This window comes from Rhinolophus hipposideros (assembly GCF_964194185.1).
Source record: "Rhinolophus hipposideros genome assembly, chromosome: 22".
Lineage (NCBI taxonomy): Eukaryota > Metazoa > Chordata > Mammalia > Chiroptera > Rhinolophidae > Rhinolophus > Rhinolophus hipposideros.
The window spans coordinates 15,520,868-15,542,829 of NC_138068.1; the positions used below are offsets into that span (position 1 = coordinate 15,520,868).

General features: G+C 56.8%; 2 protein-coding genes across 5 annotated transcripts in view; one reads left to right on the forward strand and one right to left on the reverse strand.

Moving 5' to 3' along the window:
* ZHX3 (zinc fingers and homeoboxes 3) overlaps nucleotides 1-11,605 on the forward strand; it is a 138,006-nt gene extending 126,401 nt beyond the window's left edge. For both annotated transcript variants that reach the window (XM_081033682.1, XM_081033683.1), the window contains 2 exons: nucleotides 136-3,150; nucleotides 5,199-11,605. In XM_081033682.1, coding sequence (XP_080889808.1) covers nucleotides 288-3,150; nucleotides 5,199-5,209 — 2,874 coding nt within the window. In that variant the 5' untranslated portion in view covers nucleotides 136-287 and the 3' untranslated portion in view covers nucleotides 5,210-11,605. The remainder of the gene's footprint in view (nucleotides 1-135; nucleotides 3,151-5,198) is intronic.
* A 2,544-nt stretch (nucleotides 11,606-14,149) lies between these two features.
* Nucleotides 14,150-21,962, reverse strand: part of PLCG1 (phospholipase C gamma 1) — a 36,594-nt gene continuing 28,781 nt past the window's right edge. For 2 of the 3 annotated variants that reach the window (XM_081033679.1, XM_081033681.1), the window contains exons 22-33: nucleotides 21,548-21,651; nucleotides 21,193-21,289; nucleotides 20,856-20,925; nucleotides 20,211-20,368; nucleotides 18,679-18,775; nucleotides 18,295-18,519; nucleotides 18,059-18,207; nucleotides 17,322-17,436; nucleotides 17,076-17,237; nucleotides 16,899-16,987; nucleotides 16,622-16,809; nucleotides 14,150-16,441 (exon numbers count right to left, since the gene is read on the reverse strand). In XM_081033679.1, coding sequence (XP_080889805.1) covers nucleotides 16,399-16,441; nucleotides 16,622-16,809; nucleotides 16,899-16,987; nucleotides 17,076-17,237; nucleotides 17,322-17,436; nucleotides 18,059-18,207; nucleotides 18,295-18,519; nucleotides 18,679-18,775; nucleotides 20,211-20,368; nucleotides 20,856-20,925; nucleotides 21,193-21,289; nucleotides 21,548-21,651 — 1,497 coding nt within the window. In that variant the 3' untranslated portion in view covers nucleotides 14,150-16,398. The remainder of the gene's footprint in view (nucleotides 16,442-16,621; nucleotides 16,810-16,898; nucleotides 16,988-17,075; nucleotides 17,238-17,321; nucleotides 17,437-18,058; nucleotides 18,208-18,294; nucleotides 18,520-18,678; nucleotides 18,776-20,210; nucleotides 20,369-20,855; nucleotides 20,926-21,192; nucleotides 21,290-21,547; nucleotides 21,652-21,962) is intronic. The other variant, XM_081033680.1, reaches the window with a different exon arrangement.

The window sequence follows — 21,962 nt, forward strand, 5'->3', positions numbered from 1 at the left end:
ACATCCCAGCTGCCGCTGAACCTCCTGTGAAAAGGCCCCAGTGATAGAAGTCAAGCAGTGGAGTGTGTCTGGGTTTCTGAGACATACCCAGACAGAGCTTCAGAGATCCTAATCATTTTTCTTCTTTCCCCTCAGGTTTAATAGGGAAAACTTGCTTTCTGCAAACAACTGAAAAAGCTGCCCTTGAAAACTGTTTCTTTGGCCCTCATGGCGCAGCTGGAACTTGTACAGTGAGGCCCTTGATGGGACAAGCTCTCAGTCACTGAGCCCTCAGAGTGGCTGTCGCCATGGCCAGCAAGAGGAAGTCCACCACCCCGTGCATGATCCCGGTGAAGACGGTGGTGCTGCAGGACCCCGGGGGTGCGGAGGCCCCGGCCGCCGAGCCTTCGCCTGAAGGACCCCAGCAGGATCTGCCCGCAGACGCGCCCGCGCCGAGCGGCGAGGCCGCCCAGAGCCCCGGCAGCACCGACGGCGCCGCGCTGGCCAACGGGCACCGGGCCGCGCTGGATGGCTATTCGTATTCCTGTAAGTACTGCGATTTCAGGTCCCAGGACATGACCCGGTTTGTGGGACACATGAACTCGGAGCACACAGACTTTCACAAAGACCCGTCTTTTGTCTGCACTGAGTGCAGTTTTCCAGCAAAAACTCCCGAGGGCCTTTCTCTGCACAATGCCAAGTGTCACTCGGGGGAAGCCAGCTTTGTGTGGAACGTGGCCAAGCCAGACAATCATGTCGTCGTGGAGCAGAACGTCCCCGAGGGCACCGGCACTGCCGACCTACTGTGCGAGCCCAGCGCCGAAGGGGCCGACGGGCAGGCGGAGATCATCATCACCAAAACTCCAATCATGAAGATAATGAAAGGCAAAGCTGAAGCCAAAAAAATTCATATGCTCAAGGAAAACGTCCCCAGCCAGCCGGTCGGCGAGGCCGTGCCCGCCCCGTCCGCGGGGGAGCCGGCGGCGAAGGAGGGCGGCCACCCCTGTGTCAACGGGGCGGCCCCGCTCAGCCAGGCGTCGGCCGCGGCCGCCAAGGCCCCGCACGCGGCCAACGGGCCTGTGGTCGGGGCGGTGCCGGTGCTGCCGGCCGGGGTGGCGCACTTCCTGCCGCTGCCGCCGCCGCCGCCCGCGCGCGCGCAGCCCCACGCGCCCCCGCCGCCCGGCTGCAAGGCCCTGCCCAGGGTGATGATCCCGCTGAGCAGCATCCCCACCTACAACGCCGCCATGGACTCCAACAGCTTCCTCAAGAACTCCTTCCACAAGTTCCCCTACCCCACCAAGGCCGAGCTCTGCTACCTGACGGTGGTCACCAAGTACCCGGAGGAGCAGCTCAAGATCTGGTTCACGGCGCAGAGGCTCAAACAGGGCATCAGCTGGTCCCCGGAGGAGATCGAGGACGCGCGCAAGAAGATGTTCAACACGGTCATCCAGTCGGCGCCGCCGCCCCCCGTCGCCGTGCTCAGCACCCCGCTGGCGGCCGGCGCCGGCCACGTGCAGCAGCTCGTCCAGGCGGCGCTGCCGGGCCCCGCCGTGGGGCAGCCGGAGGGCGCGGCGGGGGCGCTGCTGGTCCCCCCGCCGCCCACGGCCAACGGGCTGCCGCCCGCGCTCACGTCGCCGCCCAGGCCGCCGGCCGCGGCGCCCACGAACACGGGGTGCTCGGGCGCGGCGGCGGCCGTGAAGGTGGTGAACGCGGCGCAGTCGCTGCTCACCGCGTGCCCCAGCATCACCTCGCAGGCCTTCCTGGACGCCAGCATCTACAAGAACAAGAAGTCTCACGAGCAGCTGTCGGCGCTGAAAGGGAGCTTCTGTCGGAACCAGTTCCCGGGGCAGAGCGAGGTGGAGCACCTCACCAGGGTGACGGGCCTCAGCACGCGGGAGGTGCGGAAGTGGTTCAGCGACCGCAGGTACCACTGCCGGAACCTCAAGGGCCCGCGCGCCGTGATGCCCGGGGACGCCGGCGCCGCGCTCGTGGGCGCCGCGCTCGTGGACCCCGCGCTCGTGGACCCCGCGCCGGACGCGCCCTTCCCCCCGGCGCCCAAGGCCCCGGAGCCGACCTGCGTCCCGCCCGCAGCCGCGCCGGCCGCCCACCCCCCCGCCAGACGGCAGTCCTGGCACCACATCCCTGACTTCACACCAACCAAATACCGGGAGCGCGCCCCCGAGCAGCTGCGGGCGCTGGAGAGCAGTTTCGCACAAAACCCCCTCCCCCTGGACGAGGAACTGGACCGCCTGAGGACCGAGACCAAAATGACCCGCAGAGAGATCGACAGCTGGTTTTCCGAGAGGAGGAGAAAAGTGAACGCGGAAGAGACCCCGCAGGCCGCCGGGCTTAGCTCTCTGGAGGAGGGGGAGGCGGTGGCGGACGAGGGTGGGGCAGACGGTCCCTTGGGTGACCTGAGGGTCCCCGGGGAGAGTGGCTCCCCGGAAGTGCCCAGCAGCTACGCGTCAGCCGAGCGCAGAGTCAGCCCCATCAAAATCAACCTCAAGAACCTGCGGGTCACCGAAGCCAACGGCAAAAGTGAGCTGCCGGGGCTGGGCCCCTGCGAGCCCGAAGACGACGGGCCAAGCAAGCTGGCCGAGCAGCCCCCTGGCAAGGTGAGCTGCAAGAAGACAGCACAGCAGCGGCACCTACTTCGCCAGCTCTTTGTGCAGACACAGTGGCCCAGCGCCCAGGACTATGACTCCATCGTGGCCCAGACCGGTCTGCCGCGGCCGGAGGTGGTGCGCTGGTTCGGAGACAGCAGGTACGCCCTGAAGAACGGCCAGCTCAGGTGGTACGAAGACTACAAGCGGGGCAACTTCCCACCGGGGCTGCTGGTTGTCGCCCCTGGCAGCCGGGAGCTGCTGCAGGACTATTGCGTGACACACAAGACGCTGTGCGAGGAGGACCTGCAGAGCCTCTGCGACAAGACCCAGATGAGCTCCCAGCAGGTCAAGCAGTGGTTTGCGGAGAAAGTGGGCGAGGAGATCCGGGCTGTGGCAGACACAGGCGGCGAGGACCAGGGCGCTGGAGACCCTGCAGCGGTTCACAGAGGGCTGGGTGACGCCTATTCAGAGGTGTCGGAAAACAGTGAGTCCTGGGAGCCCAGTGCCCCTGAGGCCAGCTCAGAGCCCTGTGACACACCGAGTCCCCAAGCTGGACATCAGCTAGGTAAGGAGCCCCCCGGGAGCCATGGCTCTCCTCTGTGGGTGTGGGGAGGAGGCACCCATGGGTGGGACTGAATTTACTGCATGGGGGCATCTGCTGTTCTGAAGGCTGCCTGGCAGCAGGACTAAACTGCCTGTCTGCTTCAAGTACAACTAGCCGCACGTGTCGTTGGAGCATAACGTGGTAAAGGCTTGAGAGCTGGTTTTTCATTTCGTTTCATGTTCTTTTAAACCTGTGCAGGGGAAGGAACATAGTGAACCTACAAGGGGCCAAACTTTTCTCACCCTTTCTTAGCAAAAGGAAAATAGGTCCAAACGTCACGGAATCAGACAGAACCACACCACTGGTAGGAGAGAGAAGTCGCACTTGTGAGGCAATTCAGCTCAGATTGGTGAACAAAGGGAAAGAGTCTTTCATTGTCCTTGGATACATGAGTATTTTTTTTTCCCAATGATGAAAATATTATGATTTACATGTCTGTTGTTCTTTGTGATGTAGAAGTAATGGAAAATCATCTTCCCGCATAGCTATATATGGAATCAAAACCTTGAATTTTATTCCTCACTTTCTCTGGATCATGGTATTCGTACTTGACAGAAAACTTTAGATTATTTTAGTGAAGACAGTTTTGAAGCTACAGGGAAGTCACATCATGAGGTATTGATTTTCTAGGCTCTGGGTCCTGGAGTTCCCAGCCTCCCCCCTCCCGTCCCCTCCCCTCCCCTCCCCTGCCTTCCTCCCCTTAGGCATTCTCATCCCCAGGATGACTGGGAGCATTGTAACTCAGCTCCTCACAGGAGTCTAGGACCTGGAGAAGTGTCTGGATCTTCAGCTTCTCTGATTCGTGGAGCTTCACAAGTTGGTTCTGGGACCCGGTGTTTCTGAACTTGGCGTTGTTTCCCTCCAGGGCCCCAGGACTCAGTGAGGGCCTCACTGGGCGCCTCCTGAGCAGCAGGGGACAGGTGTGGCCTCCCAGCGCTGGCAGCGCTGGTTGCCTTGGGCGTCTTCTCCAGCTCGGGGCCTGCCCCCGGGGAGATGCCCACCCAGGCTTTGGCTTTGCCAGCGAAACAACATAGATTGCTGGAAACTAGAAAAAACTAGTTTCTTTTGCTTTTATAAATTAAATTTTATTCTAAGTTATATTCTCGGGTAGCTGGAAATAGCGTAGTGCTTACAAAGCATTGTGAACATACTAATACCACTTCATGCACACTTGAAATGGTTAAAACGGTAGGTTTTATGTTATGTATACTATTTTATCGCAATGTTTTTTTTAAAAAGCTGACCTGGAATTGGGATGAATGGGTTTGAATCGCAAGCGTTGACTCCCCTCAGCTACTAAATTCAACACAAAATGAAGTGTTGATGTCGTGGGCGGGGCAGAGCCCGAGTGGCAGGGGTTGTGGCATGCCGTTGTCGCATTGTGCTCTTCTGTCCGAGGACGGTTACCATGAGTGCAGGAAGGGCTTGTCTGCGTATCTGTCCACGATTCTCACGGCTTTGTCGGCAGCCGCTGTACAAGGGCCACTTCTGTAAGCAGCACAGATAACGGCCCTCTCTGAACAGACCCACTGACTCTGACTTCAGGGTTGGAAGTTCTAAACGAAGTGAAGACACACATGTGGAAACTAGAGCCAGCTGCTGTTCTGTTAGAACAGTATGTTCTGGAGAGCCGGAAGGAGAGGGCAGGACAAGGCGGATTAGGACAGGACCCAGAGGTGGCGGTGGCCTGGGGAGCGGGGCCGAGGAGTGCAGTGAGGGCCCAGAGATGAGCTCCTGCCCGGCTGCGAGGCCCGGGGTTTGGCGGTGGTTCCTTAGAGTGTCTGTGCCCACACCAGATGTAGCCGCGTCCCGTCCGTAACCCACATCCCTTCTTCACATTCCCTCAGGCTGCAGAGTAGGGAGTGGCTGGCAAGAAGGCATGGCTCATGGAATTAAGAGGTCCCCAAAGCCAGTGGTGCCACCCTGGCATGGCAAAAATGGCACGCTGCCCTGGGGGCTATGCCAGCGACAGCTGACATGGAGGTGACAGGCATGTGTTTTCTCCTCAGAAACAGACTGAATTTGAACCAATGACTGTGAAGGAGTGGCCAGTCTGGGACGCCGTGTGCCACGTGGAAGGGCCCCACCTACTCTCTGCTGCCACATGCTGTTCCCATGCCTGGCCGCTGGGAGCGCACAGAGCTTCTGGAAGCCTCACAGAGAGCCCAGAGCCCTCCATCACCTTCGGCCTGCCACCACCGAGCAAGCGGGGAGAGCGAGTTCTCGCAAGTTCTTCCCCCCACAATGTAGGACCTTTTCTTTGCCTTCCAGTGGATAAAGTAGTTCAGATTTCATATTCATAGACACGGAATCAAAGTTTTAACATATAAATCCGCCTATACACATTTAATAAAACATCGTATTATAAACACTTTTATTACATAGAAACTTTGGTTAGCAAAGCAGTACATTGTCTTTTACATCATCTCTGAAAATGCCCTGTATCTGTTCTCTGGAGATGGCTGGGGCCCCATGTCCCCTCACCGTCCAGGTGCAGGCAGGGGTTACGGGCAGACTCAGACTCCATCTGGAGCCCCTGTGCCCACTTGGTTCTTGAAGGAAGGCTGTACCTGTGAAGAGATTCCCGTTGGCTCACTAAGCGATGACCAGCAGTTTCCTGCCGGGCTTGCCTCGCCTGATGGGATGATCAGTGCAGAGCCCACTGTTACCGCATTTAAAAATCGGGCTGGTTCTGTGATTAGCGTGTGAAGCTCACCGCTCTCTTAAGTGGTTGCAGGAATTCTGCTTTTTCACGGAAGTTTGAATCATGGACCATAACTTTTCAGTTATCAGATCAACTGAAGAAACATTTGTTGTCAAGCCTAATGTACTGACCTAGGTGCCCGCATTTTTTAAAAACCTAGACATGTTTAGAGCGAGAGGAAAATTGAAAACAGAAACGGGTGGGGCTGAAAGAATGCACAGCCACAGCGTGGGGGTGTTCTGAGCCCTTCACCCTGTCTCCAGAGCCGCCTGTGTTTTAGGAAGGAAGACCCACACTTGCCTGGAAGTGCGAGTGAGCATTGATGGGATTCAGGACTTCTTAGAATGAGCCGAGCTGGGTGGTCTTCGGCACTAAGACCTGCATGCAGGGGTTCCTGGCAGAACACCCAGAGGCTCCTGGCACCCTCTCCAAGGGTCCGGCTGGCATGCTGGGCACTCGCCCCAGGGCTGCTAGCCACCACTGGACAGGTCCTTGTGAGGATTTATATTTTGACGGTTCAGTATTTATATCCACAAACTTGGAAACAAGTTCTCTGTCTACTTTAGCTTAACCCTCATATCCATTTTTTTCAATTGAGAAAGATCACAGGAAAAGGTGCCTTTGCAACATTGGCAGACTTGCTTCCAAAGCTGTACTAAATGGTAAATCCCTATTTCCCCAAGACTGGCTGCTCTGAGAGTGGCAGGGGGATGAGTAGGGTGGGCAAAAGAAGCATCACATGCAGCTCTGCTCAGCTCCAGAAAACCACCTGCTTCCCAAAGCATCAAGGCCTCGGGGACTTGGCTCTCCTGGGCCTAGGCTGGGTGGGCAGCACTAGGAGACTCCAGAGCGAGGGCAGGGGCTTTGGGCAAGAAAACTATCAGTGGGTCAGCCGCAGTCCTTCTCCCCACCCCGCCAGGGAACTGGACTGGGCGGGGCCCCTCACGGGCTTGCCTGGGAGGACGAAGACACTGGTAGCACCTTCTGCTTCCAGGAGAGGGTTCGGTTGGAAACCGGAAGCCCCCGAACCATCGTCGTTCTTCAGAAGTGTCTTCTCCTGCCCTCTCTGTCTCAGTAGGGACCACCTCTTATGTGTTTCAAACAGGTGACTTGTGAGTACTTGGCAAGTTTTGCAGCCTGTTTTTGTATCCTTTCCATTTTGGGTGTAAAGCCCAAAGGCCTCTCTGCGGAATCGCCAAGAATGGCGAGTTACTGTCTTCCTTCAGAGAACAGACACCTGGAATTTTCCCTGTAGTGTTTATGTACATGCAGATTAATTTATAGGTACACATATACAGTACAGATATCCATTTGATACTTTGCTCATGCAATGGACATCTGACATGTACCCTTGAGGACCTTAGTGGCTGGCACATGGGTTTTGGGGAAAGTAGCCTGTGTTGGAGGGAATGCTGGTATGTGGGGTGCACTGGGCGGCCCGACACGAAGCCACCTCCAAGTATTGGGGAGACACCCTCCCGGCATCACCCCCAGGGCACTGCACGCACTGGCCAAAGGGGTGTGTCTTCAGAGAGGGTTTTCTTGGTTATTTGTATTCACATTTCATTTACAACCCAAACAGCAAGACAGAAAAAATAAATCTCATGGTGGACAAGTTCATGTAGGACATAGAGAGCGATCCACCCTCGGCACCAGCTTGTCGTTAAAAGCTGGAAAAGTTGGCCTGTTTTCCTCACAGATGTTGTCCACCCCAGCAGCCAGGGCCATGCAAACGAATGGCGAGACGGCCCAGGTAAGGAAGCCAGCGAGTGGCCAGACCCTTCCCTTGCGTGTGCTCTGGGACAGGAGTGAATAAGTGGGTGTGGGCCTCATGCTTGGAAAGAATAAGATGATCAAAGGCGACAGTGGGAGAGATGGTTGGGTCATCGAGCAGGTGCCTAACGGGGCATTGCAGCAGGTACCCAGGGCTTTGATGTGGGTGCGAAACCGTGAACACAGCTAACCGGGCACAGAGGGAAAACCCACACAGGCCCGGAAATCGGGACTGCACCCACCGTGCCGTGGGCCTGTGGGACAGCAGCCGCCAGCCCTGTGGCCCTGGCACAAGGCGGCTCCCTGACAGGTTGGATGGATTCTGTGATGTCCGCGATGTCGCCTACGGTGGAAGGCAGTGTGGGCTGCAGAGTAGAGGGGTGGGGGCGGGGCTAGTCTGTCCCGAAGAAAAAGCCTGTTTTGTAAGGTGACTAATCTTTCCCCACTCCCTGCATGCTCCTGGACTTACCAGAGACAGTACCATATTTTGGTGTTTCTCGTTACCTAGGGCTTATCCATGTTTGGTTTATTGTTTTTTTACATGGGATTATAGATCCAGTTTTAGTAGGTGAGACCAGATCACCATTCTAATACAGGAATTCTGGATTTATGATACACATACTTTGCATATTTTGATTACTTGTTTTATTTCTTGATTCTTGAGGAGCTTTTTGATTTGGGAGGAGGTCCTCATTTCCGGGAGTTGCAGGTTCCCGAAATAGAATGCTCGAGTGGGATGACTGCCAGCGCTTTGGACTTTGGCAGATCCCGGGGGTTAGGGCTCCTTGCTTGGCCGAGTGACTGGCAGCTGTTCAGGTGGACCAAAGCGCCTCGACTCCAGAAGCAAAAGGTGGGAGCTGGGCAGAGTGTCGGGTGGTACCTTGTAGGCTCCCACGTGGAGGGATGGCCTCGTCCCAGCTGGCCGTGGGGGCTGTCCCTCCAGGAAGTTTCAGTGTGTTCTCCAGGCTGAGATGTGGCTCTTGTGGGTTTTATCCCGCTCAGTCAGTGGCCCAGTGACAGATCCCGTGTCACCTCCTTCTGGCCTCTGACGTGGGGACACCTGGCAGGCTGCTTGCCATGCAGGGCGCTCGCATTTCTATGCACGCACTCTCCCATGGCGTCCTGCTTGTGCTGCCCTGTCTGGGACCCCGTTGCCTCTTACCTCCCTGTTCTCTTCTCGGACCAAAATGTTGGGATTAGAGCAGCTTTGTCAGTTCAGACATCACAGCCCAAGTGGATAAAGGACTTTGCATAAGAGAACCAGCCAAGAAGAAACTCTTAAAACCAATCCTGCAGTTTGGGCCTTTCCTTGTGTTTTTTCCTCCCCTTTTTCCTTGCTCAGAGTTTACCTGAGGCAGGTTATCTGTTTGACTCACCTTTTCTGTGAAGTTTAAATTTTCACGAATCCCATTGATTTGCAAGGCTCAGTTGTATGCTCGAGAAGAAACAGCCTCGAGACAAGGAAAGGTCCACACAGCCAGCTCTTCCAGGCCACAGCCCAGCGGCCTGCCCGGGTCAGGACAGTGACACAGTAACGGGGCTCAGGTCTCTCCTCACTCCAGACGGGAGCCCCTCCCTCTGCAGAGTCTCCCGAATCAGCTTCCTTTGCCGTCTTTCCCGAGGAGCATGGGCCCTCCCCGCCTTCCTGCCCAGAACTGGGCAGCATCTCCACGTGGCTGGGGGGGCACCTGCCCTCAGAAAAGCCCCAGAACCTGAGAAAGGAGGTCATGGCGTCTCCTGCTTAATCCCCTCCCCGAGCGAGGCTTCCATCGGGGTACCCACCATGCTGCTCTCTCTGGCCCCTTTATAGCTGGGGAGACCATGAAATGGTGCGATTTGGTTTGGGCTCAGGAGATGGAAGCGGCTATCACAGGTGCTGCGTGGCTCACTGCCCAGCGCAATGCTAAGCCCAATGGAACTGACAGGCCTCTGCTTGAATTCGTTTCTGCTGGAATCTGACGGTGCTCCCAGAGGGTAGGGGGATGAGCCCCCGCTTTCCTGTAGGTGACCCGGGGTCTGTAAGTAGCTGTGAGGACCACAGAGGGTCTGCTTGTTGGTTCTTCAGTTCTGAGCTCATTGTCAAGACTGGCCGTGCTGTGACCTGCCTGCAAAGCTGGCCTCTCCTTTGAATGGGGCTAGTCCTTCAGCAGACTGGGGCCATGACAGCCTGGACCCAACAGGAACCAGGTGTTCTACTTGCTCCAAAACCTGGACAAGGGGCGGAGATCCCAAGTCTGCGATGGACTGGGCAGGCCCTGGTTACCATACAGACAAGTACGGGCTGCCTTGATTTTGAAAAATTCAGATCATTTGGTTTGCAGGACGGCAAGGATTCATGAAGAACATATAGTTAACTGCTTTGCTGTCACCAGCCTTCAGGCATTGTCACCAGCCCCCAGGCTTTTGCAGGCCACAGGACCTGGCCCTTGCTGCTGCTCAGGCCTGAGCCATGGTCGCCCAGCGGAGCGAGGGGCGGGCAGTGAGCAGGGCTGTTGGGGTGAGGGGGGGAGTCTTCTCTTCCGGCTGCGTAGTATCCTGCTGGCCCCTCGGGGCAGGTGGCAAGCCAGGGTTCCTGAGAGGAGTCCCGAGTGTTTACCTGAAACATGCCGTTAGTGCCTCTTCCTTCCGGAGAAGGGCTCTGTGGTGAGCATGTGTGCACACAGGAGCACTGGAGTGTGTTAATGAATAGCTCTTCTTGGCTAATGCTTTATAACTTCTGTTCCCTTCCATGATAAATGGAGCGTTTAAAAGTACTCAGTGTGACTGGAGCTGAAGGTGAAATGTCTAGGATGAGAAAGGCTGTTCAGAGTCACTGAATATAAAAAGCTACAAGTGCTTGGTCTTTCCCCAAGAGTCAAACCCCAGCGTAGACACACTGTTAGGGGCCGAATCTACCCATGTGGTGCCTGTTAGTCCTGTAATTTGTGTTTAAAGAGATTGTCACTCATGCCTGGCTCCTGCCCATACAGCTGTCTTATTCGTGCAGTTTGCTGGAAATGTGGGCGGGGCCCGAGGTTGAGCGACTAGGGGAGAGGGGACAGCCAGCACCGCCCCCGCGGCCCAACAGGGATCCAGCATGGTAATGGGCCACAGTGAAACTGGGCCAGTGCCAGGGGAGGGAGAAGTGGGCACTCCTGTGCAGAGGAGTTCCCACCAGGCTTCTGTAGAGCCGCTTTGTTCAGCTGTGTCAGGAGGGCCAGACTGTGCCATAATTGTTATCAAAAGGGAAAACATGCCAACCTCCCCTCTGCCCTGCCGGCCATTGTTCATTGACAGTTTACTGAGCAGTCTTTGTGGGAGTTGCCAGAGCTGCAGATCCCTTCCTCCTGGTCCTGATTCCTGGTTTTCTACCACCCGACCCACCGTGTCTGTTCTGGTCTCCATGCAAACCTTTGTTCCCGAGGGCCACACTGCTGCGAAGTGACACAGGAATGACTGCTGAGCAGTTTGCTTTGGGTGCGCTTCCTGTCTTCCAGAGATGGCTGAAGAAATGACCGTCTTGGTGCTAAGAGGCGACTGCCCGTTTTTGTCCGGAGGCAAATCAGAACTTTACCAAGCTATGAAAGAGGGGCCCATCTCCTGCGGTGGCCAAGTGAGAGACACCACACACAGGCATGCTCGGACTGTCACGTAGGCCTGGGTGGAAGGGATTCTTTACCTGGGTAAATGTTTCTAACAGAGATGGAACTTGCCTCTGGACAGTGGCTGTGCCGAGGTAGGAGGAGGGGACGGCCCCCTCGGCTGTCTGCAGGCATCACAAGGTCCCCTGTGGGGATGCTGCTATTTCTAAGATGCAAATTGCACATTTCCTAGATTTTGTATCTGTGGATTTGGATAAGGGAGGGGAACAGGGACAAACTGCTTGTACAATTTGAAATGGGCCGAAATGGTACTTCAGATCTTTTTGATTGTTCCTAAATAAAAACGTAAATACATTTCACATCTGCTGACTTTATTTTGTGGGGGAGTCAAAAACATAAAAAGCTAAAAACCCTTTAGATTTATTCTGTGGGCAAGACCGACCTTAACCTTGGGTGGATGATGTCCGTTTTCCTCAGCCCACTTCAGAGAAGTTCCAACTTGCCGTCTCCTGTGCTGCTTGATCCACTGGAATGGCGTCTACGTGCCAGAACTACGATGTTTTTAGAAATTACGCTAAATGCAAACAGTCAACCCGGGATTCATCAGGTATCCGGTGAGAGGACACTGGCCAGACTTTTCCTTTTCCTGTGAGGCAGGTATTGATAAACAGCGCTTGTCATTTGCTGGGGGGAGGGGGAAAAGTGAAGGGGACATGCATAAGGACCCAGGAATAGGAAGCAGCTTAGTGCGGAGTCTAAAAAGCAAGCCCTTGGGAGCCAGACCACACTGGTGTGGAGCCTGAAGCCAATCAGCTGACCCCCACGGTGGGTGCAGACTTGGGCAGTGGCTGCCGTAAGACACAGCTGTGGCCGGGGCTGGCAGTAGTGGCCTGCAAGGGGTCACTGGGGGCTTCCGGGCAGGGAACAGCCGGAGTGCCACAGGGACTATCAGAGGCTGACCCAGTGTGGGGGGTAGGACTGAAATGTGGGAGGAGCATGATTTGATTTTGTTCCAGGAGCTAGTTTGGTGGGATAACCCGTTAAGACAACGGTTGTTTCTACCGCAACAGAACTGAAATGGTGAGAGCTCCTGTTGAAAGACGAGAGTTTCTAGCCCCAGGCCCCGCCTCCGGGTGATGTGCAGGCTATGCCTGGTCAGGCGGGGAGACCCTGCCCTCTCCGCTGGTGGCTGCGGGGCCTCATTCATGGCGGTGACCTCAGCTGAGGTCAGCTACTGCTCCCGCCTTCTCTTCCGGAGTCCTCTGATCAGGCTGCAGTCCCTGACCACGGAGGGAGGCGTGCTGTGCGTGTGCAGACGTCCATGGGGTGAACGTCAAGGCCTGCTGCTTGGCACCGCTCTCCTCGTCCCTGGTGTGCCTGCCGGCAGCCAGGAACAGAGGACCCTGCGAGGGAGCCAGGCCAATTCCCCTGGTTTGCCCCTGGTGCCATCGACTTCCTGTCCTAGCTCTGCTTTTGGTTTCCTCTGCCCAAACTGCCCCCCAAGCACCGGTTTTTCCGAAGCTTCCCAGGTGATGCGTGATCCCGTGGGTGGAGGGCACGCAGCCCACATGTCACACTGGGTGTATGGTGCACCGTGGGCTAAGACACAACCTGCCATCCTAAGTGAGGATCTCCTGGGTCAATCAAGAGCGTCAGGTCTGGTGGAACATGAAGTGTGTGTACTTGACTGAGAGCTGTCATGTTTCCTACCAGGAAGAAGGACCAAGACCTTTGCAGACAAAGGCAGAGTTGTGGCAGCGCCCCGGGGACCCCAGGTCATGCTGCAGAAAGACTTGTTCAGGAAGTGGAGGTATGTCATGCTAGAAATCAAAGTCCCATTAGCGAGGAGGTCACCATGTCTCCTGGCCACAAGAATCTGGAGTGGGAAAACATGGATCAGGAGCGCCCAGGTTAATTCCCACCCACCTTCTTGTCCGCGGGAAAGGCCCACACTCCTCTCTGAGTAGGGCCGTGGAGCCCTGAGAGCCAAGGCCAGCAAGCACCTGAGCAGTGGCTGTTTGAGCCTGGCTGTCCTACCTAGTTCAGTGGGTGACAGGACATATTTTAAACGATGCCCCCAGTCCGCCAAATGCGTGGTACTCAGAGGGGCCCACACTGACCCAGTACTGGCCCCAAACCTGTGAACTTGGGAAATGTGAACTTTGGTCTGATTTCTCATGTAGGAAAGGACGCTCTGCACCTACAACTCTAAGTCTGCCTTGGGCTTCTCTTAAAATAACCTTGGTCTGAAGCCAATGACCATGCTTTGGTACGTGCATTATCGGACCAGGGGTGTTCTAATTACCATCTCAGGATCCAACCAATTACACTGACATGCGTCTCTTCAATGACATCTAATCTCAGCTCCCTGGGGTGGTTTTTTATGCCTGTCCCCACCCACCTACCCACCCATCCATCAGGCAGCCCCTCTGGTCTGGATGGCATCACTTCCGATCCACACAGCACAGACCACTATGAAAACAGCCACGGGAAGGGTCTCGTCAGCCATGTTCTGGGCAGAGGTTTAGGTTGCAAGCTACAGAGGCAACCAGAGTGGCACCCAGCACCCTACAGTTTTTTTGAAAGGTGGTTTCTGTGGAACTAGGAAGGGACTCTGCTTGCTTCTGCTTGCCGCCATAGCTGGCTGGCCATGGAAGCCTGGGCTTGCTCCCAGACAGGCCACACTCTCCAGCCACACCCTCGGAGGACAGGCTGGAGGACAGTGTGGCCTCACACTTCCTCACACCTCCTCGTAGCCCAGAGGAGGGAAGATCTGCTTGACCTGGGAAATTACCAAAAACTTCTCACCTGCTTCTATTGCAGAACTAGCACCGGGCGACTGTCCCTAGTTAACAAGGCTCCAGACAACAGGCTCTCCTGAGCCCACAAAAGAACACACAAGTTAAAGGGACACAAGGATGATTTATTTGGCAGTCAGATCTTAAGAGAGCAGAACTAGCAAGTGGCTGGGCTAACCCTAATGCTGGCTACGCTATGTGCCCACGGGCCTGTCCTTAGAGGTGGGGCTGCTTTCTCATCTCTTTCCTGGATCTTTTACCCGCTAGACAGAAACCGTCATAGGCACAGCAGCTTCAGTCAGCACCTGGTGCCTGTCCATCCCCCCACCTACCCACAAAGCAGGCAACTCCTTAATCCCTGTTCCATTCCTAAGGGAAAGCATATCGAGTCTTCTTTGCTTTAAAAAACAACCTACCTCACCAGAACAGGCTTTGCTATTTCTTCTCTTCCCACCCTGTTCCTGATGGTGCTTTAACACCCAGCAGGGCAGGCTACACACCGGCTGCTCTCCTCTCCAAGGATCTGCTCCAAGGTCCCCCCAAGGGGCAGGAGCAAGAGGAAGTTAGTTACAATACTATTGAGAAGAAAAAAATACCGCTGCTTTTTAGAAGTCCTTTTTAGAAGGAAAGCTTTTCTGATAAAATTTAAAATTTTTAATATTTAAATTATAAACCAAACGCTGGCAACCATATATAGACATGTTTGCTATGGACAAATTAAGATTGTGAGGTCATACTTTCAAATACAATTTCAGAATTAGTTTAAATAAATCAATACACTTCCTCAGAAATTGCATGATTTCCTTCGGTTTACAATTCATGATATGGAAAGTTTAATATAATGTTAAATAATTTACCATCTACCCTAAAAGTAAGCTATAGAAAACTGAATCACTATTAGGACCGAATAATAACAAGGCTTTTAACGGCTCAGTGGTTTTTCTTAAGAGTATATATAAATCTTGAAAAGGTAACACTGTTAGCTGAGCTGAAAATCCATAAAAATAACAGTTCTGCCACAGTGCACAGATGAGTTCTTTCATTTTGCTTCCCCCCAATCCCCTCACCAAGCAGCTTTCAGGTTAGAAATGGAAGACATAGAAAATCATACATCCTACATGAAATAATGAAGATAGTGAGAAATAGAGTGTGCAAAAAATAAACTTTAAAATTCCACCCTCCAACGTCATGTATGTCTAGTATAGGATTTTCAGTTGATTTAATACTTGAGATCATCTCAGACAGTGTCCTCTCGCAGTGTTGTCTGCAGACTCATGCCAGGCCTTCCACTGCAACAGGCAAAGTGGTCTTCGGTCCAAAACAGGATGGGGGTCGTAGCTGGTCTGCCAGGGCCTCTGGAGGCGCCTTGCTGGAGGGCATGTGATCTGTGTGCAGGAGTTTCCTGAATGTACTGGGCAAAGTCCCCAGCTCGGCCTCGGCGACTTGGTCCTCCCTTCTGGCCCCACTGGCCCTGATCTCCCCGACGAAGGCCTCGGGGCTGTTGCTGCCGAGCTGCCACGTCTCGGTGGCACAGCCTTGCTGATGACGCAGCACATACACCCTGGCGAGCAGGTCCCCATGGCTCATGTCCAAGGCCCCAGCCATGGGCAGTGGCAGGTGTAGCCCAGGGTGTGGCGCGTCCAGCTCAGGGCCCCGGTCCTCCATCGCACTGAGGCACTGCTGTGGCTCTGGGACTCGTTGCCACCGTTCCTGCTCCAGGTGGTGCCCTGGGGCTCAGTCTCCTCCACTGGCCCCTCGCAGGGCGACCCTCCATGGCTTCCGATGCCCAATGCTACTATTTTAAACCTGATCCCCTGTATCTTTCAGGCTGGGCAGTGTTCCCAGCCGTGGGCAGTGTGCCCTTGTGCTGTGTCCTTCTCGGGCAGGCCCCGGCTCCAGGGCCAAACTGCGGGGCATCTACCCTCCCACCTTGCCCCGCTATGGTTTTAAAGCTGCAGGACAGTGTAAACTTGGTTCCTCTGGCCCAGCAAGGCTGTTACTCCATGCTCAGGAGTGTCATCGGCTCCTCAGTGCCTCCTGTGCTGCCGGCTGAGGCAGCCCTCCAAGGGGCTGCAGCCATGGTCCTGGCCCCACCAGATGGAAGGCTCCACCTCCAGGAGTCAGGTCAGATGTGTGTGCTTAATGTGAGACAGTACAGTTTGGCCTTCACCCAGGCTGGGGCGTCGAGGCCCCAACAGTAATACTCATTAATGGCTTGGTTTTGTCTAGCAGTTACCACTGGAATCCAGGTCCAGGCTGCGAGACCAGGAAGGCTGCCGCTTCCAGAGAACCCAGTTCACGGCATTCCAAGAGGCGCGCAGCAGCTGCTGCTCCCACCGAGGCTGGGGCACAACTAGAGGCGGTTGTCTCCGTTGACCCGAGTCCTTCGTGGGGCCCTGGACAGAAGGGACGTGTGTCCTTCCCAGCAGGGGGGCCATGCAGCCCAGTGGGACAACCCAAAGCCAGACAATTCTAACTCCTGGACTTAGGAGGTACCAGAGGGCGGCCGGGCCCCTCCGCCCCGTCTGCCCAGCACCCCTCCGAGCTGCACTGGCCTCTACTCCCCATCCCCTCACCTTCGCTCCCGACTGTCAAAATGGTCTGCGAGATGCTCCTGGGAGATGCGAAAATCCTCAAATGGCTGCTGGTAGCGGGCTTCAAAGGAGCCTTCCCGGGCCCGGCCGTGAAACAGCTGGCTCGAAGCCTCGGAGCCCCGCTCCCTCAGGGACATCCCGCTGAAGGGGCTGAGGTCGCCATTCTCCTGCTTCAACAAAGGCAAGTGCACAAGGTCAGGGTGTCCCCACTCCTCGTAAGGATGCAGCAGTTCCCATCCCACCCGCGGGCGGCCCTTACCTTGGCGGGGAAAATGTCTATCTTGACCAGCAGGGAGGCCAACTCGAGGTCCTCACTGTAGTTGTTCTTCAAAGGCACTGCTCTGTACCCTAGAGGAGGAGAGCTTGGCCCTCAGCCCGGGGGGGAGCCGAGCGAGGGCCCCCGTCATGTGGCACTGTCTGCAAGAAGGGTTCTCACCTGTCTTTAGGCCTTTCACCGGGAAGGTAGCCTGAGCCAGAAAGTTCTGGTCACTAAACATGTCCTCTTCATACACCACAAAGCGCAGGAAGGCGAATTCGGGGTTACTGATCTGGAAGTGGAAGGGCTTGGCCGGCCACACGGGGTTCAGGCCATTGTCCACTAAAAAGCAAGGGCAAAAGGCCTTAGGCCACCGCGGGAGAAGGTGGGGGGCACTGGTACAGTGAGTGGGGAAGGCGGACTCACCCACAAACTCTGTCTTCTGCTTGGTGCTGTCGTACTCCGCTCCGGCCACCTCAATCTCCACAAAGGGACACACAATGCCGCGGCCATTCTTCGGCAGATGCCGGGCTCCCAACACCTGTAGGGCAGGCAGAGATGGATGGGCGCAGGACTGTCCTTCCTGCTCCCTCCCAGTCTCCACTACGCAGTGGAGGCAGTGCGCCCTCTGCTGGGCCCCAAGGACACTGCTGACGTCCCTAGGAGCAGCTGCTGCCAGCAAAAATTCTTTTGAAGACGTCTTAGCTTTAGGCAAAATTTTCATGTGAGATTTTGTAATCCACTTCACGTTAAATTCATGTCTGTATTAACGTGGAAGTCTTTTTTAAATGACTTAAATGACTTGACCCTAGGAAATAGTCCAGTTCTCCTAAGTGCTGTCTAGCTTGCCCTGGGGGCTGGGCCCCTGGCCCCCCACTGGCTCCAGCTTCCTGCCTGTCATCTGCGTACGCCTTCCATGCGGTGGCCACCAGCAGCTTGGCCTCACTGGACAGCCTGACTCCTCAGTGCCGAAAACCAGCCACGGTTAGCCCACTGCCTGTGCCACGCGGAGCCCGGCTCCATAGTGGAGGCTCCCAGCTGCGTTTCCACCTCAGCGGCAGCTGTGCGTCCTCCAGCTCCAGGACCGTCCACTGCCCCTGCCCCATCCAGTCTTATTAACCGGCACCCCCTCCTCAACTCCCGAACCGAACCCTGCAGCCCACCTCGATGCAGATGGCGCATGGCTCCAGCCCACGGAGGCTGCTCTTGTCAAAGGGGTCGAAGGCCTCGTCCCGCATGGTGCTGGGCTGCAGCACGTAGCCGCAGTGCCCGCCGGTCATGAACAGGGCCTGGTTCATTTGCATAGGCTTGTCTGCAAGAGCCAGGGTACAGGCCTCCAGTCCCAGGCCCAGGGCTGCCCCACCCGCCCGCCGCCCAGCCCCACAGGGCACCCCCTCACCGGGGGTCTGGAAGTTGAGGGCCACCAGCTGACTGCCACAGATCCACATGGGCAAGGGGTCGTAGTTGGAGGAGTCCAGCCGCTGGCCCTTGGGGTAGATGCGTGACAGCTGCAGCCGATTGTACTGGAGGAACTTCTTGCCTTTGGCCTTGTTCACGTATTTCTCAGCCTTGGTCTCCGGGAAGGACGACATGTCCCGGTAGCAGGCCCGCTCTGTACCAATCTCTGGACCAAATAGAGAAAACACTTACAGAGCCCACCTACCCAGGCGGGCTGGGGGCTAGCTCCCCAACCCCCACATCCAGGGACCTGACACTTCCCTTGCTCTCACTCCCATGGAGGGCACCCAAACACACGTACACCCCACTGGGCCTTGGTCCTTACTCTCTTCATCGAAGGGAACAGGCCGGCAGTAGACGACAAGTTCCGAGAGCTCCAGGGCAATCTTCTTCCTCCGTTCCATCATCTTCCCCTCTGTGAGCTGGTGACACACACAAAGGCCCCATAGCTCCAGGCTGGAGCCCCACCCAGGACAAAGACGCTCCTCCAGCCTTGGGCAGTCCACACTATAGGTGCTCTGGGTCCTTCCCCTCCCTTGAACCTTCCAGACCCCACAGGACAGGAAATGGGAGCCCTCTATGCTCAGCCTCACCCCAAAATCATCCTCTTCTCTGCCCCTGAGGACACACTTGCCCTCCAGGACTCAGGGTGGGACCCTCGCCACCAACCATGCCCTGGTGTTGGCTGCACACCCAGTGATGCTTTGTGACCACTCAGTACCCAGCCTCCCTCAGGCAAAAAGGCCCCCTCCTGGTTTCCCTGTGACTTCACTGGGGCCTCTGGCTCAGTCTTCTGTACCCTAAAGACCATCCTTCCAACACCCTGGCCTAAAAGCCTCACCATCGCAGCTCCCCCGACTCCAGTGCGGCCATCTACTTGCCACGCCATATCTCAGCAACAGAAGCCCACTCACAAGTACCCCATCCAGTCGCCTTAGGCCTGGAGGTCCACTTCCTTCCATCAAGAGCTCCTACACTCACACTCTATCTTCCCTTTTCGGCCTAAACCCCGGCATCACCCCTTCAACCACCTGGTCTGCCAGTACCTTGTCCATCCTTCCCGGCCACAGCTCTGGCAAACCCTCAGCACCCATCCCTTCTCTGCTTGGTTCAGAGGTGCCCCCTCTCTAAAGCAGCTATGGGTCTGTTCTGTAGCCCCTCCACCCCACGCCCAGTGACTGGAGGAAATGGCCACCTGACCCTTGTGACTGCTTCCCCCTCCTGGTTGCCCAGGCTCAGTGGAAGGGGCCTCCCTGCTCTAGGAGGCTGCTGCGGCCGCCCAGGCCTGGGCTCCATCGCGCATGTGCCACTGGCTCCTTCAGCTGCTGGCACGGACACCTCCTTGAGTCCCGGCCCTGCGTACCCACCGCTCTTCCCCACAGCCAGGCCCCACAGAGCTTGGCCATGCCACTGCCTGATGCCCACTGCCCTCCAACCCCAGCCGTGACACTGACACGGCTCTTGGTGCTATCACCAGGGCCACATGCTACTGCCACCTCTAGGGGGACTTTCAGTGTCGTACTCACTGGGCCTGTGTTCCCAGCCCTGCACACGCCAGACCCCGCTGCACCCAAGCGCCTCTTCCTGCTCTCTCCTCTGCACCCCTCTGGAGTCTCTGGGCACCTGCCCCTGCCGCCGCCCGACTTCTCCTCTTACGTCCGCCCTCTTATGTGCCTAGCTGCGCACTAAGCAGACCCACGCATATCTCCACGCATCCTAACCGTGGCACATTGCTGCCTACATGTCTGTTTCCTCTGGGAGCCTGCCTGGAGGCGGGGGGCTGGGGCTGGAGCTCGGCCTCCCGACAGGCCCCCAAGCTGCCCACCTGGCACCCCAAGGGCTCCAGAAGGTGCTCACCCTGGCGTCTGCGGTCTGGGCCACTTCGCGGATCTTTTTCACCCAGTCCTGCAGGTCCTCCTGTGAATCAGCAGCGACATCCAGGGACCACTGTGCCACCGACGCCATGCTGATGGAGAAGACGAAGAGCCGGTTGTTCTTGCCCTCGGGACGGATGGCTGGGGGGCGAGAGCGGGCGAGAGCTGGAACACACATGTCTCGTCCCTGGCACCAGCTGCACTGAGTTCTCGTCCCCTGGCTCTTCCCCACACCCCGGAGGGAGGCGGCTGCTTTGCCAGGCCCGTTTTACAGCCGAGGACGCTGCCGCTCAGCAACAAGTCACGGCCAGGAGGCACAGGCCAGGGCTCGAACCTGGGCCCTGGAGCCCACCTGCACCCAAGCCCCGTCACACCCTGTGCCCCAACACAAGACTGTGGCTGGCAGCGAGCCAGCAGCATCACCCACGGTGCCTGGCCCGTGAGCATGCAGGTGAGCATGCAGGGTCAGAGCTGGCGGTGTCATGGGGGTGTCCGAGTACGGGGAGAGCTCAATGAAGGCAGCCTCTGGGGTCCAGCCAGCGGCCTCCCCCCTTGGAGCACAGAGGGAGCCACAAAGGAGAGCCCAACCCTAAGGAACCGTGGGCAAGAGAAAGGGATGGGGGCTCACCAATCTGACAAGCTGGCACATCCAAGACTCCCCGCAGCAGGTCCCCTAGGGGGCTGTTCTCGTCCAAGTGCTGTGGGAAGCAAAGCCCACGGACTCGTCAGCGTGTCTCCGTACACACGCATGGGAGGGGCTGTGTGTGTGCAGGTGATCTCACAAGTGTGCGCATAACTACACAAACGTGGGACGTGTATGGTGGAGGCCATGGACACCTGGGGTGTGACAGTCACGTGCTGGGTGGCTGTGCACGCACAGGCACGCCTGACACTAGGTGACGGGTGTGTGCACACAAGAGTCTGGGGATGGGAACCTGGACCCGCCGACGTGGGTCTGGTCTCACCTCCCTCTCAGGCTCCAGGGCCGCAGGGCTGACCAGCTCTTCCACGTAATTTGATGGGAACCACAGCTGCTTCTTCCCACCATAGTCTCCCCGCCACCTATGGAAGTCATGGGGTGCTGACTTCAGCAACAACTCCAAACTCCCACAAGGAGGGTCCTTTGTCAGGGGCCCCCAACCCAAGCCGGCCGAAGCAGGTACTGCTGGTACACACGTGGGACAGACGCTGCTCACACGTCTATCACTGGGGGCACACACAGCGCCCCGTGTGTCACGGAACCCTCAGTGTCAGCCCCTGCTGGAGCTCCAGACGCCTGGCTCACCCACCACAGCTCTCTGGTCCGGGAACCTGGCTTACCAGCCTCCATCCTGCTTCTCCACATTCTGGATGATGGCGCTTTTGGTGAAAGTCAGCTCGTCGTCTCTCTGGGCCTTGTAGTCAAAGAGGGCTTTGACTGCACACTGCAGAGGAGAGAAGCACTAGTGAGAGCAGTTCCTCCTGCCACTGCTGACGGGGCCACACGTGTGTACATGCATGGGCTAGGGCTTCCCGCAGGGGCTCCAGTGGCAGCAGGTGGCACTGCCGCAGCCCGCGCTAGTCATAGTCCTCACCCTCACCACTGCCCTGCAGGAGGCACCCGGACAGATGTGACTGGGGACAGAGCCAAGCCTTGGCCAGGAAGCGCCTCAGGGTCTGGGCAGAACCTTGCAAGCTGGGAAGGCAGTGTCTATGGGGCCCCGAGTGCCTGCCTCGGGACCTGGCAGCCTGTGGG